Source organism: Neodiprion pinetum, chromosome 4, assembly GCF_021155775.2.
Source record: "Neodiprion pinetum isolate iyNeoPine1 chromosome 4, iyNeoPine1.2, whole genome shotgun sequence".
NCBI lineage: Eukaryota > Metazoa > Arthropoda > Insecta > Hymenoptera > Diprionidae > Neodiprion > Neodiprion pinetum.
In genome coordinates, this window is record NC_060235.2 from 1,014,421 (window position 1) to 1,036,476 (window position 22,056).

Genomic DNA, 22,056 nt, shown 5'->3' on the forward strand with positions numbered 1-22,056 from the left:
ATTCTTTTACGTTTGTACTTTATTATGAATTATTATTTTTGAAGAAAAGTGATTCGAATGCAAAACTAAAGTTTATTTAATTGTTACTTACAATAAACGTTTGAGAATGTAAGTAATTTTTCGGAAAATTCGAAATATCGTTCTGGTTTCTACATAAAGAAACTTTATCCGATGAAACTATTTTTTCTTTCATTAGTTAAGTAGAAAAAAACAAAATTTGACGTCTAGAACCCGGACTCAAAATTCGTCTTCACTCGTGTAATCTAACGGTCGAACGATTTTCTTGGAAATTATGCGCAAGCGCGGATTGCACATCTTAGAAACGGGTGGCGCATGCCGACCGGAGAGAGAGTATAAAAAGAAAATAAGTTATTATTATGTACTTAGGCAGGAAATAGGGTCGTAAATTTCATCCCGCCTCCCCGCGTCTCGCCGGATACACTCGGATGCTGTTGCCCGCTGGAGGAGGAAAAGAAACACGCTGCCAGACGGCGTTAAAATACGAGTTGTTGTCTCGTCTTGTAATAATTGCGAGTGGAGGCTACCGCGTTTTGCGAACCTCGATCCTCCTTCCCCCGATTTTCCGCAATCGAGCTTCCAGAGTATTATAAGTTTGACGGTTTTTGGTATCTTTTTTCTTCCCTTTCTTTTTCAATATTTTCCCCAAATCGGAGAATTAAAGGTGGCGAAAAACCTCGGAGCATTCGACGAGTCAGCTTCTCTGGGCGATTAAGTATTCGGCTATTTCGAGGGGCTGGCGAAGAGGGGATGAAAAAAAATGGTCAAAATATTGCGCATCGCGGACGTTAAGATTGTCCCCGGCTATTACCGAACCATAAAGGCCAACGATACGGGGCTGCTGTCAGCACCCTCGTAGTTACCGAGGGACGAGAACAGCCTGTATTAGATTACATGTGAACAGGATCGGCGAGGCGAAGCTCAAGGAATTTTTTTTACCCTCAAATTAACGCGGAATGCCTGAATTGGAGATGAAAATTTCTGTCCATTCTCCTTGTTCAGAATATACGTGAGATTTGTCGACCTCAAAGCTTACAAAACAGTTGTTTTTTGATCAAATGAAATATGAAGCTATTTTTGAGATGCGTATTGAGTCAGTGAAAAGAAACTCAAGGTAGGATTAGCGAGAGTAATTACAGCAGCATGGAAATATTTAAATGTTTGAAACGACTGTTGTATTAAATTCCCTTCTCTCTGATCATGAATCGAGAAAAGACTGCTCCGGTCAAATTGAACTCGATTGATTTCGAGTAGATTGTTTAACCCTTTGAGTCATAGTGGTAAAAATTCATATACTACCGAATTTACATACATTTTTTATATATTTACAGAACTTTTCAATATATTTCTTTGCGGTTTTTTGCTGTTTCTGATAGTATACCGATAGGTTTTCAATACTCGAGAGTAGTTATTACGATATAATGTAAATGATTATTGTTAGAAACAAATTGATTGAAAAAAATCGTCGAAATTGAGGAAATCGTTCATTTTCGAAAAATTACCCGTCTCAACGTATATGTGTTTTACATAAATTATAAGATTTTGGGGTCGCTGATTACGAATCTGAAATCAGATTTTGAAAATTCAGTACGGCTGATACAACCAGTGACCCCGAAAACCCCTAAATTGATTTTTCAGACCGAATTCGAATAAATTTGAAATATTCGTTCACCGTACCGAATCCACCGTCTTGCATTTTCAAAATCTGATTTCATACTCGTCATCAGCGAGCCCAAAAAGCATCGACCGTCATCTTTTTATAAAAGTTGACCGAGCCCAATAACGTGTGACTGGAATGGTTAAAGCAATGTTCCACGACAACTTGGACTTCCTCAAACCGCGGATCCTTTCATCCTTTTATCCTTAAAGCATTCGCCGTAGCGAATCGGAGCGTGGAAAATCCTGGCGCGTGTACCGGACATCGCGGCAAGAGTATGAAACCTCCTTGAATCAAGCGACGAGGTGGAGATGGAAGGGGATCCATAAATTTATGATAAATCCATATTTTCGCTGCGTAAGCTCGGCCGCTTCCCGGGTTCACCCGGCATAGCGCAGCTTTACGGCTATACATCGAGTGGGTAGCCTAGCCGGTATTTCAGCGTCGTTAAAGCGCTGGAAGGAAGCCAATCACGGGGCTTTTTAAGAGAGGAGGCTCCATTGGGAGTAGATGAGGGCGGCGAACGAGAGGAGGGGGAAGGACGAGGAAGAGGGAGAGGGAGCGGTGGGAGAAACGTAGAAACGGAGACAGCGAATCGGGCAATCCAATTAAAAGTCGGAATTAGCCAATGTAGAGGTAGCCGGGCTCGCCGTCCTCTTCGTACCTTCGAAACGCACCCTGTGCAAGCTTTTTCTACACCGTTACTCGTAACCGTTTCGACTAATTTCTGCCAGCCTTGCAACTCATTACAGGTATGATGCCCCGACTCCAGTCGTTCGCTCTTCGTCTCGAGTTTTTTTTTTTTTTTCCTTCATCTCTTTCCTTTTCCTTCTTTTCTCTTGTTTTATTGAGCAGAGGGTTAAAAGCATCTACGGTAATAATTGGGCTTGGTATATATACATAATTAAATAATTATACCGGTATTTAGGAATATTAAACGTCGGATGACGGTCGTTTCACGGAGTTACATCGTATGTTGGACCGAATGTTGGTAGAAATGGTTTTAGTGAAAAATTTTAATTCGATTCAATACTTTGTGAAATTATATGGAGATCGCTTCATTGAAGCAAGCAATTATAGTTTACATCATTGCACGAGCTGACGAGGTGGATTGTCAATTTCAATAGAGGGATTCGGCATTCGTATTTACTCGAATAACATGGAGCTGTTTGCGTCGACGTTGTGCAATCCCGACGATACGATGCTGTGGATCCATTGATAAGAGCAGGAGTGGAAAGCGGAATATATATAGAATTGAGTGGCTTAAGTTGGTGGCTTTGCAGTAGAGAGGTTGTCGTAACCGAATGCTGCTAATTATCGTCGGTTTTAATGACTCATTAACCGACCTTTGCTGCGAGCACATTGTATGGCACAAAGCTTAGCTATTATCTTCCAAAGAACTTGCAGTTCGGCGTAAGACCCGCGCGTCACCAGGGATCGTGAATTTCCAGAAGACGCAGAGAGAGAGAGATAAAGTAACAACAAAAACGAAAACAAGAAAAAAAAAAAATTGCGCGCGCGTCGCATCAAACAGACCAATGAATAACAAAAAAAACTGTACCCACGGATATTTCACCCGATATTTTAATCCGATTAAAAACGAAAAAGAAAATACAAGCAAAGCGACGCGGAACTTCATACATATACATGATGTAGAAGTAAAAGCAAAAATCATGACAAATGTGGGAAAAGGGAATATACCTACGTATAGATATTCGTATGAATCCCACGACTCTCGATCGCCAGGTTCGTCGGTATATGCATAGCTATACAGGGGAAATATTACCGAAGGGAACAGAATTTATCACCTCTTGTTTTCTCCTCGTGAAGTGTTTTTTTTCTCTCTCTCTCTCTCTCTCTCTTTTCATTTGTTTCTTTTTTCAGTTTTTACGCCTCGAATTTAAAACTTTTTTTACTCGCATTGCGATTTCCGATCCATGATAACCGATCAGCAATAATACAGTAGTAGTTGTGTGCATAGCTACTGCACTCTCTGGTATTTCGTTCTTCCTTTTACTTTTTTCATTCACAGACATATAATTTACGCGTATGCGCTGCGCTCGACAACGATATGAACTACCTAGTAATTAATGTTTATTGTTGATGGAACAAAAAAAAAAAGAAAAAAGGTGATAAAACTAGAGAGAGAGAGAGAGAGAGAGAGTTGGGAAAAAGAGCAGGGATCACACGACCCGCAGCGTATAAAGCACCCTGATTTTTTTTTCTCTCGATTTTCATCACACCGATCCGACGACGCGCAGTCGACGTGCCGAACGTGTGATTGAAAATTACTGCAGCACGAAGCGCCGATCCTACGCTTCCCACGCAATATGTCAGGGTGCAGGAAAATAGAAAAAATAAATAAACGAGAAAAAATGAAAAATAAGAAATAAAAAATTCAAATAAATCCCGAAGCTGGAGGCGCAGCGTATAAAATTTACACGCGGCCTTAAGGGAACCGCACGGACAACTCGAGCCGTGGTAATACTACTTGGAAAGTTGAGCGTGCGGCGCGTCAGACTCGGGCTGATACTACTTAGAGCTGCAACGCTTCGCGCGCTCGATTTAACCCGCAATTCGTTCCTCCTTCCACTACACTCGGCTCTCTCTGTTTCTCTCTTTCTTTGCGACTCGGTCCAATTCCGCGTTACTGGCACTGCTGCAGGGATATGTGCTCAACGGATTTATTCCGAGGATGTAATCCTTCGGTCGATACTTTGTTTCGAGACGCGCCGACTATTCGCTATCAGTTGCTTCGACAAGATCCCAGGCGTCGACGTAACGTCTAAGCCGGGAATAGTCGGGGAATTTCCTCTATCGAGAAAATTTAGGGAAAAGTGAGGGAGTTGTAGAAAAAACGCACTTTTTCTATAAATCGTTTTCAAAAATGTTATTGTTTAATTTCTTATTATTTGTGTGAAACGAAAGAATAATATGTGTTTTTCTAGATCCGAATAAATATACATTCAAGGTGTAAAACTTGTGGGGTTTTTTATCGTAAAAGCTGCGCAAAACGTCAGGGAATGTTATTTGAGGAAATGTGTCCTGCGAAACTCGAAATAACTTCGTACCGAGGTGGAGAGAATAATGCGGATCGTGGGTTAAATTCAAATTTGTGCGACCGCACCTTCGCCTGTATCCACACGGTATCCGAATGTCAGACAGATATCTATTTTCGTCAAAGTTTCCAGTGGTTCCAGTTACCGCATTGCTCTAATACGTACGCACCGATTGGACAAAGGGAATCTCCTGCGGCTTTACAGTCTCGTCCTTTGATCTTGCCACGTAGTTGGCATCAATTAAACGAGTGCACGTATTGCGGCGGTGGGAATTCATACGTACGGCGGTTATGTTATACATATATTATACATTTGCGTAATTATCGTCATACAGAAGCGGCGAGAAAATTAATTTTACTTTGAGTTTACCAGCTTTTTGAGGATCTTCGTTTTATTCGATTAAAACAGTGGTAACTGAAATTGAATTTTCGATTTTGTTACAGCTGAAGGCGTTCTATGTCGATTTACTCGTACCGCTTGAGACGAATTTGGAGAAGGACACGAAAGTGGTGCAGGTACGTGTCGAAATTCAAGTGAAAAATCATCAGCCATTGATCGACGATGGCTAATCGACGATAACTTTGAATTTTTAGAGCGAGCAAAAGAGATTCTTACAGCAGCACAAGACGCGTTCGGAAACTTACAGCAAGGCTGCGGCTACCATTAAGAAACAACGAAAGAAATCCAGGGGTGCGAGCAAAAGCGGATTGGCGATGGACAAGGAGCTTAAAAACATGCAGATACTCGAGGAGGAAAAATCTAAGCTCGACGCTTTCTGCGAACAGAGTTTGAAGAACGTAAGCATTTGGATGGTCCTTGTTTAGGGTGTTGGCCATTTTTTTTTTTTTTTTTTTCTCAGGGCCACCCTCGAATCAATTTCAAATAATTCAAAATCAATTCCCGAATCTTTTCACATTTTTATCTCAACTCTAACCCGTGCGCCCGCAAAAGGATGGATTTCCCCGTTTAAAATTCACGTGTTTCAGACGCATTGTTATCGTATATTTTATTCTCAGAGTAATAATGTTGAAAAAGAAATTGACGAAAAAATTCGTCCACCACCCTAGTAAGCGTGGATGGAAACCGAACGTTTATCCAGACGTTACTGACTCTCGGGGACGATTTTAATACCTTTCGAGGCAGTTCCACCCCTTCCTACGTTCTGTAATTTGTTACCTAATTCGGTGAGCTTAAACTCTCGTAATAAATGTCTTATCCTCCTGCGACGAACAGGCGATGACTCAGGAACGGCGGAGATACGGTTTCGTTTTGGAAAGGCAATGCTCGCTGGCAAAGCATTACGTGAGTTTTCACGAAGTGGCGCTCGCGGCGCTTCATCCCTCGGTTGACGAGTGGCGCGAAGTTGCCGGAACTCGGGAATACCTGCCGCAATCCGTCGAGGACATGTTCGCCTCTCGACTCAGGGTGAGTTTGGAGGGAAAGTTTGAAGCTCTGGTCGAAAGCCACGGAATCGCACGCCTCTCATTTCCTCCTCATTCTTCCACAGCAAGTGTCCTTCTGGCCCGAAGACGATGAGAACGGCGGCTCGGAACTGACACTCAGCTCGCAGTTACGCAAGACTCGAAGCATGGACAGCTCTTGTCTCGAATTGCGACTCGGACCGCCACCCGGAAACAATGCGACTCAGAATCACGGGCCTCCTCTTCATCACATCGCCTTGTCGCGAGCACGATCCGAGGCCAATCTTCACGCCTCGAGCCTCTCTCTGGGTCCAGGTGAGTCGTGATTATTTAATGAATTTGCAGTCAATCGAATCCACTCGTCCTTTGATAAAAATCTTCAACTGCTGATACTTGCGGGGCATTCCACGACAACTCGGTAAACGGTTGACCGTGACGTTTTTTAACTTCATCAAGAATTTTTCCTACGTTTAGCACGACCGCTGAAAAGCTTCCGAAAAAATATTCAATTTTATATAATCACTCGTCTTTACCCTATGATTTTTTAAACTCATCTGAAAAACACCCAACTTGTTTTTTGTGCAACGAGAAAAAATAAAACATTTGGATTCCGAAATGAAACACTTTCGCGCAAGATTCAGAGTGCGACCTGATCTCTTTTCCATTTTTTTAAATAGTTTTGTTTATTCTTTTAATCGTTCATACCTGTTAAAAATCTATTACAATACGTAACGCACCTCCGATTCGATTTCTTAGTTTCTATATTATTTCTCTATTTCTAAAACACACTCACGATTCGTTTGAAAATTTTACAATAAATTTTGAACAGGTATGAAAATGTAACAAACGATTCAAACGAAATTATTACAAGAATAAAAAAAAAATACGAGGTCCCACTGTGAATCTTGCGAGAACATGTTTCATTTCGGAAAACAAATGTTTTTTTTTCTTGTTTCATAAAACACGAATTAGTTGTTTTGGAGATGGGTTTACAAAATCATGGGCTAACGAGGCGTGATTAAAAAATGTTGAAAATCTTCTTGAAAGATCGTCAGAGGTCTTAGTAACGTATAAAAAATTCATGGTGAAATTAACAAATTTCATAGTCAACCGTTTACTGAATTGGCATGGAATGCCCCTTATATTCTTTCAAAAGTCACGGAGAAATAATTGGCTTGAAAAAACTCGGAGCTTTTTGGCTCTCGGAGAATGTTTCCAAGTCATATCTCTTTATTGCCTCAACGTACGTATATGTTTATAATATATATATATGTGTAATTTTTTCTCGCGAAACGGTTCTTCCTTTTCATTTTCTTTCGACGTCTGTTTAGGCACTGTCACTTCTGAATCGAAGCGCGTAATTTTACTCGTTGAACCGTGCGCGAGTCCGCAGAGTTATTTGCTGTGAACGGGTATTGAATGCTACGCAAAATGTACGTGCGAATGTAAATCGGTACGCAGGTGTGCGCGTCCTCCCTTTCTATTGGTAATATGTGTCGCAAATACGAAAAGGGACGAATGTTTGCATTCCCGTCGATTTCGCGCTACGCGAGTATCGAGGATTTTCACCCTGTTTACCGTTAGTTTCCCCTCCTTCGTCTATACGGACCAAAACGTTCGAGGCACACGCGTGCCGAATTATTGGTTACATTTTGCCAATTCCTGAACCGTGCAAATTCCAGCTCCCTGAGCCTTTCAATTAACCGTCTCTGACTACGCATCGCTGATAATTACGCGGACTGATATTGGACGAAAAAAAAAGTGTTTTCCAGAAACGAGACAGAAAAAAGCTGCAACTTGATAAAAAAATAAATAAATAAATAAATAAAAGATATATTATTTGACCGCGAGTAAATTTTACGCCCGAATCTCGTCGACCGAAGTACGGAATTTTCTCATCTTTGCAACGTTGAACGCTCGAAATTAAATTCGCACAGGTAGGTGGAAGCATGCGCGTCTAAACAAATTGAATAAATTAACCGAGCGGAATGCCTTGCTTACCGTGCCGCAAGTTATGAAAGTCCGAAGGACGACGTGTAACCATTGTTACCTACTCTCCGCGTACGGAATTGCTTGTGTAGCAAATCCACACTTGTAGATACGTACAACGGCGCGGATTCGTATCCGCTTGACGCATTCCTTCACAGTCGAATCCCCGCATCGGCCTCTTTACAGTATTTCATCATTGAATTCCAGCATAACTTGAAAGTGAGCCTGTGATTCTTTGACGGTAAACTCACGCGTGTGACAAATAGCTCTGCGTAAATCCTGTGTGAAGGAAAAAAAGAAACGAAAAAATATTCCAAAACGAAGAGAAATTTTATCAAGTTTGATACGATTTTAATAGTAACTACATTATGAAACGAGGAAATAATCGACTTTTATTCCTGTGTTGCGTATTCGACTTTATTGCCGACTCAACTCTGGGTGCATTATTGACTTGAAGGTTGTTTTCTTTTTATGTGTAAGTGTGATCTATCAGTTAAAAAACTGTAATATTATTGAAAGGTAATAATAATACAGAGAAGTGTAGGTCAAAATCGAAAAGGAAGAAAAGAAACAGAAGACTAGGAAAATTGAAAAACTAATTTGCAGAAAATATAACACGATATTTCCCGCAAGTGCTGGGGAAGAGTGATATTTTTTACTCACAGATTAGAAAGAAAACTAAAGAGAAATTAATATATTTATTTCGTCCCGCTTTTGAGAGAAAAAAAATCGAACATTACGGTTGAGTCGGGAATAAATATAGTATCGTGATATGTCACGTTAATCGAAAGAATTTCAGAGATCGCAGATAATTTGAAAGAATCTTAGCTCGGTAGACGTTCGGTTTGAGTATCGCGAAGATTGAAGTGAATGTTCGCATAAGGAAATATACATCGTATTCAAAATTGATGGATCGAATACAGAGCGGGAATCAAGTGCGAGAAAGAAATGGTGGATTCCTGACGGATTACAAAGATGAAGAACAGACGTGAGAGGAGAAGTACGTGAGTTTCGGTGCAGGACGACCAGCACGCGGAAATACCGTAGGGATGACTTTTAGGAGGAGGGGGTTGAAAAAGAAGGGGACACGTTTTCCCATCCCGCGGGTAGCACGTCCCTGCGAAGCCGCCTCCGGAGGAAATATCGCAGGGCGGTAAATAACTAATGCGTAACACGCGAGCGTCTGTTCGAGTTGATAAATCGTTCGATTTTGAAACGCCGCTCGCTTCAGGCAGCCCAGCTCTTTTTAATACCCAACAAACATGCCGTTCAACCTTCGATTACCCGCCTCTTCCTGTCTCACCGGCGATAAACCGACCCGCTCAATTCGCCAATTTTATCGCCTCGCGGGCACCGCGATGAATAATTTCCGTACTGCCGATTAGCCCATGCTCCAGCGGTTCCGTTCTGTAATGTATGTGCGAAAAAGGTGGTGGGCTTAAATGTCCGAAAGCGGCAAATTCCGAATTTTTTGGTGGCGAAACTCAGAGTAAAGGGATCAAACTTTGACGAAACATCAAAGTTTCGAATGGTCCAAAATCAGAGACTCAAAGTACGGAAAGGAGAAAATGCCGAAAGGACGTAGCTCCGACGAGTCAAAGTTTCGAAAGTGCGAAATTGAGAAATTTTTTAAATCTGATATATCGAAATTTCCGAATGATCCGAGATTTTGAGTACTGCGAATTTCTGGCTTGGTGAAATTTTATCACTTTGATCTTTCTTTGATGTGGATTTTCCATATTTTTACGTTCGGAATCTCGGTCATTCCGATTTTCGGTATTTCTCATATTTTACACCCACTCGTCGAGTAAACTACTCCGTGTGAGTATATTTCTCTATCGTAAGTTTACTTTCCGGAACTTTGCTCCATCGTACCTTGAATTTTCGGGATATTGCATTTCGGAACTTTGAACCGTCGGCTTTCCGACCATTCGAAACTTTGTTGTTTCGTAAAGATTTAATTTCTTTACTTCAAGTTTCGCCGGCAAATAATTCGGAATTAGGCGTTTTCGGAAATTTTTAAATTCGGAACTTCAAACCTGTCCCCGGAAAAGTACATAGCTAAGACCAAAAAAGAAAAAAAAAAGTACACAGAAACAATACATTTGTACACGTTACGCCGATAAAGGCTCGTGGAAATGATTGAAGCACTCGCACCATCCACAAGAATTTCATCAAATAGTTATCTGTAACGCGTCGAGCGGACACTGATCTGGCTCTGTTAGGAGGTGGCAAAAAATTGCAAGAGTACAGGGAACGATTTGTCATTCAAGATGCTAGAAAAGGCGACGTGTATCTCAGACGGACCGAGCTGCACGGAGGAGCAAGAAGAAGAAGGCAAAACGTGATACACATAAGTCAGACGCGCGGCAGGAAAGCTGATAAGCTTTATCGAGATCCGGAGTGAACTTTTCGCCGGTTGTTGCAAGCTCGAGGACAACGCGGCGCGTGCATGCACATGCCGTTGTAAATCGAGTCTGGTGAATCCCCGGGGGCGTTTCGAGTGTGCAGTCACTGTGCTCCGCACCGCATGTGTAACCCGGTACTTGGAGGTCGTCCCCTGGGTCGGCGGGCAGACGACGCGACTGTCCTCGACTACGGGCCACGTCCTCGACAAAGAGGAAGAGTTCCCGAGTTCCTCGCCGCTCTGGGACTCCCCCGCAATTTACGTCCTCCAGGATGCAGAACTTCCGGATACAGTTTGCGGAAAAACGAGACGGATTCGAGGGGCGGGATGTTACGGGACGAAATTTCTTTTCAGACTGCAGCGCGACATGAATAATTTTTTAATGAAACTAGACGGTTAATTGATTGTTCGAATAATGATTGATTGAATTTTTAACGCGCTCCTCGGACAATCATGTTTACCTAGATCGGATAACGCAGTTGTTTGGACAGTAGCTTAGGGAGAATTATAAACTACAATACGGTGTGTAAACAGGACGAATCAATTTACAGGCTTCGCTTGTATCGGATTTCACAATCCTGGTTCGTTGATTGTACCCGGGAGTGAATAGCAAGAACGGGATAATTAATTCATTGTGTAATATTCGATTGAGAAAATTGCATCATGATTCAAATTGCCGGAACATCTGTTGAAATCTTATGAGATCGAAGAGTTGAGTCTTTCTATTTGTAAAAATAAAAAACTGTAACTAGACAAAAAAAATTTCTCCTACTTTCAGAGGCCCCTGAAACACCGCCGAGGCCAAGATCAATGGCCCCCGCCTCTCGCAGCAGCGGAATGGGGGGCGTAGGTGGTGTTGGAACGGGGGGCGGTTGGGGTGACGCGCCTTTGGCGAGGGCGCTTTTCGCCTACCTTAGTTCGGGGGAGAACCAGCTGAGCTTCTTGGAGGGAGACTTGATCGCGCTGATGGGTGAGTAGCCGAGTAAAAGGAGGAGAAGAATGAATGAAAAAGGAAAGAAACAATGATCGAAAAACTTGGATTTCTTTTTCCGCACTCAACGATAAAGAGGCCCAATTTTTATTATCGGCATTCGGTCGAGCGGCAGAGCCAATTATTTATGTTCGGATCGGTGAACAGCATGCAGTTCAGTGAGTGACTGTATATTTCCGGCATTCAAATACCGTTTCGAGATTGCAACTTGCGTACGATGCACAGCGAATTCGCTGGCCATTAGGCGAAGTGCCTTCACGGTCATTGCACAAGCGTGAGTTGCGGGGCTGAACAGCTAGCCGGCTAGTATAAATCCCAGAACGCGTATCGATATCGCTGCTCTTTGAAGAACCTTCGTTCTTCCATGAATTTGTGTTTTCAAATCTGCGGAGTCTCGCCAAATATCGAATCAAGTTTCATGGGAATTTATTTCCACTTGGGAAAGACATTGGCAGAATTTTTGCGTTGAAATGCGGAGGTGTAAAAAGCCATTATTTACCCAGCCCCGTCGCAAACATGAATTATTATTTATCAGCCATAAGTGAGCGAGCTGATTCAATGTTCTTCTTCACGTGTAATTACGAGGCCCAGTTTCGCGGGCCTAGGTCACATTCCACTCGTGTTTTCGAATTTTAAATTTCAATGCTGAGGAATTTTCCGGGCAGTCTGGAAGGTGACAGGCTGAGGATGGAGAAGCAGGTGCAATTTAAGTGTCTTGAAAGTGCAGCGCGTTGAGACGGGTGCAAAGAGTAGTCGAGTAAATTTTTAACGCCCCTTAAACGCCTCTTCACTTTCTTCAGACGAGTCGCGATGTGCTGGCAGACGCTAGAAATCCCGTTTCAGATCTCACATAGCGGCGTAAAACAGCAGGGTGGTAAAATTTTCATCACTTCTCTGTATTCGCGATGAATAAAGTTTGATCCCAGAATTTCAACACTAACACTTACAACCGACGGACAGTTGTTCCTGGGATCATTTGTACCCTTTCTTGTCATTCCTTCGCAGGATACGTTCTTCTGGACTGAAGCTTAGACTCAGAGTCAAATGTTTGAACAAATCGAGTTTTTAAACGTTGCCTTGTTTCTCATTCGCACAGGCGACAGACAGAAGGGATGGCAATTTGGGGAGAACCTGCGTACTCAGAGCTCAGGCTGGTTCCCTCTCGCATACACCGAGATCATCATCGACGAAACTCTTGGGTGAGTGACTTGTACTGTACCAAGTTCTTCCATTTTGCACGAATTCCCGTTCCTTGATTCCATCGATCCGAAATTTCCCTTTTAAACGGCTCTGAAACGAATCCTTAGAGATCCCTTCACAACACAGTTTCTTTGGCAGAATAACTGGATAAACAAACCTGTTGAAACTTTTCTCATTCTTTGTTTCTTTTCTTGTTACGTCACCTTCTCAAGTTGGGACGACCGGCCAACCGAGTCATTTTGCTGAAGAAAATGGTAACTCATGTTAATAATTTTCTACGTAGCACCTATAATCATCTGCAATTGTCCACGGTGATTATCTGCGGCAGGTCTCATTTCGCACCACAATTTTTATTTTATTTTTTTCTCTATCTCTTCTCTTCATCAGCCATAATACATTAAAGATCCATTTAGTTTTGCTAAAGAGATCGGCATTGAAACGTGATTGATAATCTAAGTTCCGGCAGTTTATCGACATCGAGAACGTTGACGAGGTACATTTAAACCATAAAATACCCTCACAAACCACATAAATCAACCCCAAATAGTCCAGCCCGTCGACTTGCTTACCAGTCTCCCTGCATCTTCACCCTCGCGACGAATACGGGAAGTGCAGAAGAGGCCTTCTTAACGCCTTGGCAGACAAGTGCCGCGGGGCAGAGGGGGAGACTCCGGCAATTGCATTCCTAGGCTGCTCGGCCATTCAACGCTCCCCGAGATGCTTAGGGACCTTTAGACCTCGACGTTCCAATCTCCCCCTCCCACGACTTTGAGCGTCTCATTCGGTCTCTCTACGGGGTCCCCTGATAACGAGAGACTCTCCTTCGCCCCCAGGTCGCCGTCCCGCGCCTCCAACAGCGGACGGACACCCGAGCCGAGAGTCGTACCGCCGTGCAAACCGCCGCCGTCTCGGCCCCCCGTCACCCCAGGAGTCGAGGAGGGCACCTCGAGCAACAGCAGCCACACACCCACCAACATGTCGAACAGCAACAGTTCCCAGACGATCACGACGCCGACGTCTCGACAGGCCAAATCCGTGAGTCCAATTACCCACTATATGACTAATTTTCAGGTTCACCGCGAGCTTGCCAATGTCATCTGGCACGTTGGTTTGGCCTGGTTCGAACACCCCTTACGGGTAAAAACAAAGAGACAGTTTTCGACCCCGATCCCTGACGATGCCACGTTTCTTACCCTTCCGCAGATGCGGCCCTCCGGAACCCTGCCCGCGGCTTTGGCCGGCGGTCGCCGAGTCCAGCCTCCCGTGCCTCCGGTCCCCCCACCCCAGGCCATCACCTCCTTGCACAGCAGCAACGACAGCGGATTCTCTAACGAGCCTCCGGTCCATCCTGACATCGATTACAGCGACGACGAGGCCATCAGGTGAGGGGTAGATTGTGTTTGTTCGCCTCTTCTCGGTTTTGTTTTCTATTCGAATACTACGAGGCACCATTTGCAACGCGACGCAGATCGCCTTGGAAGCCAGACTTTTACTGGCTTTGTGATATTTTTCTGGCTTGGTTTTTTGGCACACGGTTTTCGCTCACGACTGATCATATTCTTCATGGAATTCTGGCACGCGTGTTGTACAGATATTTTTGTTGATGTATCTTTTTTTTTATTATTCTCTGTTACTTGGACAGGAATTCATACTGCCAAATTGATCCTTTGACTGGATAATAATGATGATACATAGAAAAAAAATGTATGTGTAACATAATATCACGTAACAACGATCCATCAAGCTATTGTATGAAGGAAGCTCTGGACATGGAAATGGTGCAGCTGCGGTATATTATTGGTTACGTTTAGCGCATAGTAAGGACTCGGGACACACACACCGTATGTGGGATGGTGGTCGGTGCACGGCAAAGAGTCTGCGTTAAAATTCCACAAGGTTTTCGCCTTTTTCAAAATAACGAATTTTCAAGCCTTTTAACCCTATCCCTTTTGTCTTGTCTTACTTTCTTCTATTTTATTTGCGTTCTGTACTATCCGGAACGCGATACGGAAATCGGCATCAATCGGTGGCGGAGCTTTGAAACTGCTTGGATCTCTTTCCTTGTACAATCGTGCTTTTTCACGTTTCACCCTGACTTGTACAGTGTCTGTAAGCCCGCCTCGTTTATCTACATCCCCGTCTGTTTGTTTTCTTTGTTTTCCGTCATGCCTTATCATCTCGTCATCCCGAAAAAAAACACGAAAAAAAAATTAAAAAAAAAAAAAAAAAAACAAACATCAACTCCAAAGCAGGCAGCGACGTAAGCCCCGAGCGGAGAGAATCGCGGATGCTGACAGGGTGCAGGGGACTCAGCAACAGCACGCGAGGGAAGACGGGGGAACATTGACCAAGGAGTGGCAGAACGACTCCTGGAAGACCATACCGAAGGACGAGAACAGCTGGCAGTTATACAAGAACGCGATGGACCTATGGGACAACGTCGATCAGGGTACGGGGGGTGGCGACAAGCCGGAAACGCGGTACCATCAACACGTCGAGCGGGAGCGCGAGGAAGCGGATACCCCGAGGATCGCGACGAACCCTCGAGCATACGCGAGAAACTCGGTAGAGCGAAGCAGCAAGGCGGGAGGCGAAGCTTACGAGCGAAACGGGGAGTACTCGAGCGACTACGAGGGGCGGGCCCGACGACCCAGGGAACGACCGAACCCCAACCAGCGGAACAAGTTTCGGGATGAACCTGCGAGTCCCCCGCGATACGCGCAGCGGCGAACGACGAAGGTCGCGACTCAGGAGCAGGAGTACAAGTCGGAGAAGCAGAGCGGGCCCGGGAAGTACGGGGCCAACGAGTACACACCGAGGTACGAGAACAAGGCGAAGAAGTACTACGAGGACGACGTGACCGACGGGAACGAGCAGAGTGGGATGAGCAACGTACGCCGAGGGTACAAGCCTGTATCGCAGTGCGAAACTCCGACCGGCTACGACGAGGACGCTAAGCCGGAATCGGACTCGGACGAGGAGAGCACCGTAACTCTACCGGAAACCGGACGCAAGGTCGAGCACATTGCGCAGAAGCTGGAACAGACAGCGCAGAAGTACGCGCGGGGTTTGAGTCCCGCTAAATTCGTCGATCCGGGGACCGTTGCCGAGCTTAAGGAGGAGTACAAGGACTCTCAGGATGACGCGGAGGGCAGAGGTTACGACAGGGAACGCGAGAGGGAGAGGGAACGGTACTTCGAGAGGGAGAGAAACTTGGAGAAGAATCGAAGGGTCGAGCGGGCTTCGAGTCGGCGTTTCGACGAGAGGCCCAGACCGCCGTTCGAGGAGGCCCCGGATCGGCCGAGGCTTCTGCCTTACCGGGAACGACGGTATTCGGAGAAGGAAGAGATTTACGGGGAGACGATTGGACGAGGGGGACGCGAGAATTCGGGAGTAGACGGCAAGGATCGCGGGTACGAGTCTAACTTCGAAACGAAACTGGAGCGCAGCAAAGTCGCGGAGAAGTTGAACAGGGCCGATCAGCGCGGGCAGAGTCCTCTAAAGTTTGACAAAAACGGACAGAAGATCGCCGATCACAACGACACGAACTACAACAACAACAACAACAACAACAACAACAACAATAACACCCTGCAGAAGAACGAGAAACGCCTTACCTCCCGTCACGGGATGTCGAATTTTGAGACAGACGGCAAGGGACCGAAACTCGTGAAGCGCACCAAGTCCTTCTGGCGATTCCGGCGCGACTCGGACGTCCTCGAGGGCATGGCGCTTTGGCAGCATCGCTCCCTCGTCGACATACCGAAGATGCTTAAACGCGAGGAGGCACGAGAACGACGAGAGGATCACGAGCGCGGAACATCGACGGAGGATCGCGACCATTCGCCGGGGGGGCGGGATCCCGAAGGGGGACATCGGGCGGCTAGGGAACGGCCACGCGACCGAGAAAGGGGGGCGGAGGAGCCGAAACCCGCGGAGAGGATACACAAACCGGAAAGATCCGGGGAGCAGCAAGCTTTTTCCGACGATTTCCCCACACCCGCGGAAAGGCCGAAGGTCAGCGAAAGGTCCGAGTACCGGATGCAGCAACAACAGCAGCAGCAGCACGAGGAACGCGCGTATTTCGTGGGGAATATATCGAGGAAAGCGATACTGGAGAATGAGCGCAAGCGCAGCCTCGAGGCCAAGCAGAACATGGTCGTCGCCGAACTGAAGGTGACGAACGAGACGAAGAAGAGCGAACGCCGCAAGAAGGCCTACGGCGACGACGATGACGGTCTTATTCAAAATTTTTCCGACACCGAGGCTTCCGACGAAGAGTCTACGTACAGCTGCATCGTTGTCAAGGATCAGGTTGTCGCTGAGAAGACTTTACTGCCGAGGACCAAACTCCGCAAGGACGGTGACAGGGATAAAGGGTGGGGACGGGAGAGGGAAAGGGATAGGGAGAGGGAGAGGGAGAGGGAGAGGGAGAGAAACACTTGCGGGCCTTGGTACGATCTCTGGGGGGTCGATCCTTCTGTAAAGAGTAAGAAACAGTAAATGCCCGCGGCGTTACCACGGAGGGGAACGATCGGAAACATCGCTACTTTATTTTTATCGTTTGTTATTGTTTTTCGCTGCATTTTATGTAACGCCTAATTTTATGTTTAACACACCCGTGTGACCTTTTCCGTTTGTTTCTGTTCAATTTTATCTACAATGCATACGTTTTGGAAGACACCGCGAGGAGAAATCGGTACCACTTTTTTTCAAGTCGATAATAAAATTGTTCCAACAATTCCTCCATTCCGAATATCAATAGAAAATGTTATTCCTTTTCTGTATTTATAGACCTCTCGGTCAATTTATTAAATTATTGCTTTACGGAGACGTTAAAGAAAGAGGGAATTGAAAAAATTGTACCGATTTTTTTCCGCGTCATTTCGTCTTACGCGTATGGCTCTAAGATCTTCTGTCAGTGTGCGATGTGTGGATTTTTTAATTTTTCCTTGTATGTAACCCTGTTGACCTAAACGTGCAAAAAAATTTTACGCCCCGAGGTTTACCCTCCAAATTATCTGTACATCATGATGTTTACTTTAGCGAGGGAAGAGAACGGGAGAAGAAGAGGGAAAAAAAAATGAAATAACGAGGGAGAGTGAAAGAGTGGAATAATTCTGTCCAGAGGGTGATGATGTGACGGAGGGTGAGCGGCGGGGTGTTGAATCGAGAAATTTGGCGTCGCTGAAGAGCTTTTTGCGGATACATGTTTTGTGTGTTGCTGTTATTTTTCACCCCATCCCCTTGTTTTTGCCTTTGTTTTTCGACCGCCGCACGATAAACATTAAAACACGATCGAGGGGCGCATCAAAAAGTCATTCAAACTTCCCTGAATTACTTTACTTGGCAGGAAATGGCCGGCCCGATGTTGGCTCTCCCAGAAGCAAACAACACCCGCGTCCACACAATTGCAAAATCTCGATAGTATTTTGTTGTTTTTTTTTTCTTTTCTTCTTTCTCTTTTCACGTATAAACTTTATAATCGCAGCTGTCACACACTTTTGCGTATTTCAAAGCTCTTAAGCACCGATCAAAATATCGATAAAGAATTTTGCTTTTAGATTACTTTTTCTTCTTAATAATTTATTACTATGTTATGATTTGAGGCACAACGATTTAAAAAAACAGTACTACACAATACTCCGGTCTCGTAAATACGTATGAGGTATACGCACAGAGATTATTATTATCGTTATTGTTATTATTATTTAAACATATATTTAACTATAATGTATTCTTTTTTTTTTGTTTTTTTTTTTAATCATATGCATACGAAACACTGCTTTGCATCAGGTAAAAATTCACAATGACTGCAAAGTGAAAGGGAATTTGATGCACATTTATCACGAATGTTGCGGTAGAGAAAAACTTCGCTCCCATCATCGATCAGCGTTGCGACGAAACCAAGGCGAGCTGAAGTATATGTATAAATGGTGCTTGAAATTTCATCGATGCGATGAATGGAATTTCTTTTTTAAAGGGTGCGAGGAGAGTGCGTCACGCACGTTCATTTACGAAGATTACGAGTAGATGATTAACGTCCCGCAGGGGTAGTGCATGCTATGGTGTCGGTACTAACCTGGGATTATTTCAGGGGGAACATATTCGCAACGGTGAAGCTCCGCAAGACGAAGACCAACGACCGATCGGCACCGGCCTTGTCATGAAACACGCTATTGTTATAGATCGAACGAAGAATAAAAATCTTATCACATTCCACGGTGTGAATTTTCGTCCATCACGTTGTTCGAGAACGCCATGCATGTTACGAATAAAAAACACACGTCATAGGTGCAATGTAGGAAGAAGAAATTATTTCAAATTATATGTATAGAAAATAATAAGCGGTTATTTTTCACTGATAACACGGTGTGACTCGTGTTTCATCGGGGCATTAGTAAAGTAATTCGTTGTTATCGATTGTGCAGAAATAATAGCTACGATGCGAGGACGAGAATTTTATAAAAATTACTCTGAAGGCGAGAGAATAGTGAAAGAAGAAGAAAAAAAAAGGAAAACGTATCAAGCTCTCATTTTTATTCACCGCTTAGGTTACTAGAAGAAAATAATTTTTTATACACACACGTATTCGTCCGATACATGTAAAAAATGAAAATAAAAAATAAATATGTATAAATTATAAAAATACGACACACCAAACTCACAGGAATTGAACTTTTCCAAAAGTGCGAAATAATCAAATACGCAAAACTTTGTCTTGTTTAACCGACTGACGGACAGAGAGTTAGGCTGTAGTAGTCTGATCTAACAATAAGATAAAATTTTGTCGGATTTTGAAAAAGGTGCTCAACTGTTCACATATTCTCACGAACTTCTCTATGGGTGGCAGGATAGCAGAGTCAAAGAAAGTAACGTTATCCATCTTCAACGGTATAAACACTCGTTTAAACCGTGATTTTCACTCTTCCAATTATTTTCATCTCTATTTTTGTCCAGCATTTTCCTGTCACGTCAGATCGAGATTCGAGCTTTGAGCCTCCTACGCGTTCCCGTCAATTTCTTGCTATCGCTCATTTCCATTATGATTATTATTATTTTCTCGTTCTCATTTCCATCCCCTCGGGACTCGATACTTGAAATTTCTACAAAAAAAAGAAAAAGAAAAAGGAAACAACGTCTTGGAAGTTTCTTCGCTTGAGAAGAAAATAACTAAGAGAAAAAAAAATAGAGGTTCGACAACGTTCTCCCGCTGGATACATTTGTCAGTCAAGTGTGTGATCTCAGCTGTTCTAAAATTCATCCTTCAACGAGTGTAAATAACAATAATTGAAGTTTTACAATGTCTGCATTATGTCTTTCATCAGGGGTTAACCGACGCATGAGTTTCAACTTGAGGAGAAAAAAAATATGTAAAAAATACCGTCAATACCGAGAAGATGATAAGGGAAATAATTTGATCACGTTACATATTTCACATCAGCTGTATTATACTCCCTGTATGCGGGAGGTAAAATAGACGATCGTAAAGTTGGGGGAAACAGGCGAATCGGTGCGGTTATGCATCGTTACTCCTGTGTGCTCTACGTGGGGAACAAGGGTAGTCGGTGTATGCCGTCACCGCCTTTCGTAAAAATGAAACTTTTATCCAGGCATCGTGAAACGTGTCGTACGTATAAACATCCAGAGCATGAAGCTTACAGCGGAAGCTCGTAATATTCGAACTTTGACCCTCGGAAATGCAGCAGCGCTCTTCACTTGTTGTGCATTTATTTTTCTCACTTTTCTTTTACCCATTCGCTAATCGTTATATATAATAAATTTCCTCCTCTGTAACGATGTACAGACACTTCCGTACCTATGATATTTGTCTGTCGTCCGAACTTCTAGCTAATCAATTATGATAACGACGTTTTCACGTTTAGATATCTAAAATTACAATTACAATATCTGTCTATTCTACGCTATGTCTCTGAGCTGGCTGATTAACGATTTATTACTTTTATTTCTTATTTCGTACGATATCATTCATACATAGAGTGTGTGAATATATATATATATATATATATATATTCACACATATGTATATATATATATATATATACTATAGAAAGTATGAATGCAAATAGCATGTATTAATACAACGAATTTTTAACCACGTTTACTTTGATATAATTAATTATCAATTAGCCTAATAATTAACATTTCCTGACGTTATCATCCATATCTTGAATTTTGTAGGAGCTTATGATTCATGTCGACAGCCGTATTAATTCAAATATCTCGTTTTATGTACAATGCGATACACGCGGCGTATAAGGATGAATACATATTACCTATATAGGTATTTGTATATAAGAATACAAAAAAACGTATATAATATATCAAATTATACTTTGTATAGCTTTGCAGAAAAAGAAAATGACAAAAAAACAAACTTTATTATTATTATTATTATTGTTATTATTATTATTAATAATTATTATATAATAATTATTGAAAAAAAATGGTTTAGGGGCGATTTTTTTATAACAATTGCATATTATACCATATACATTATATTATATAATTACATACATAAATTTACAAAATGTTAATATATTACCAGGAAGAAGGTTATAAATAAGTCGGGGATTAAGCAATAAGCTTTGATTCGTAATTTCCATCCAACGACTCATCGCGCCGACTGATTGTAACACGTGAAGTAGGTTAGGCGACAAAAAAATTGTTAAAATAAGCACCAATCACCAATGTATACATTCGATATAATAATAATAAGGTATATTGTTATTAAATTAACATTTTTCTGCGTAACAATGATTATTGTCGCATATGCAAATCCCGTAAATGTCAATATTTCACGACCACGTATTCGGTATGACTTCCTTTATTGTATGCGAACTCGTCGTCACCCAGACTGCTGTTGTGAGCTGATTATTTTCTTTGTCGTTTATTGGACGATGAGATGAAAAAAAAAAAAACAGAAACATACAAACACATACGAAAAGAAGAGAACAAACAGACGAAAATTGCAGACACCGCGTCGGTGACGCGGGAGATGAGATAACTGTGTAAACAGTTAAACACAGGGCGCTGATCCTGGTGCAAATGAGCGGACTCGTGTGCAGCGCCGGTTTTGCGCCTAGGGATCAACAATTGCGCAAAATTATAACCCGGGGTTAAATTAAACGCCATAACTAACCGGCGCCCGGGGACTTTTGCCATTTCCTCGTTTAACACCGCAGTCCTGCAGTTGGCGATATTTGCACCAGGATTCCAGAAACTGCACAGTATACGGATAGACGAATTAAATAAAGCTCCGCTTGAATTATCCATCGATGATTTGCGTGAAA

The 22,056-nt window shown here is 43.2% G+C and overlaps 1 protein-coding gene across 3 annotated transcripts in view; it reads left to right on the forward strand.

Annotated features, from left to right (window-relative positions):
• Nucleotides 1-21,502, forward strand: part of IRSp53 (Insulin receptor substrate 53 kDa) — a 108,244-nt gene extending 86,742 nt beyond the window's left edge. For 2 of the 3 annotated variants that reach the window (XM_046620417.2, XM_046620418.2), the window contains exons 6-14: nt 5,178-5,249; nt 5,328-5,531; nt 5,968-6,159; nt 6,242-6,470; nt 11,330-11,521; nt 12,639-12,741; nt 13,576-13,777; nt 13,946-14,124; nt 14,992-21,502. In XM_046620417.2, coding sequence (XP_046476373.1) covers nt 5,178-5,249; nt 5,328-5,531; nt 5,968-6,159; nt 6,242-6,470; nt 11,330-11,521; nt 12,639-12,741; nt 13,576-13,777; nt 13,946-14,124; nt 14,992-17,245 — 3,627 coding nt within the window. In that variant the 3' untranslated portion in view covers nt 17,246-21,502. The remainder of the gene's footprint in view (nt 1-5,177; nt 5,250-5,327; nt 5,532-5,967; nt 6,160-6,241; nt 6,471-11,329; nt 11,522-12,638; nt 12,742-13,575; nt 13,778-13,945; nt 14,125-14,991) is intronic. The other variant, XM_046620421.2, reaches the window with a different exon arrangement.
• The last annotated feature ends 554 nt before the right edge of the window (nt 21,503-22,056 follow it).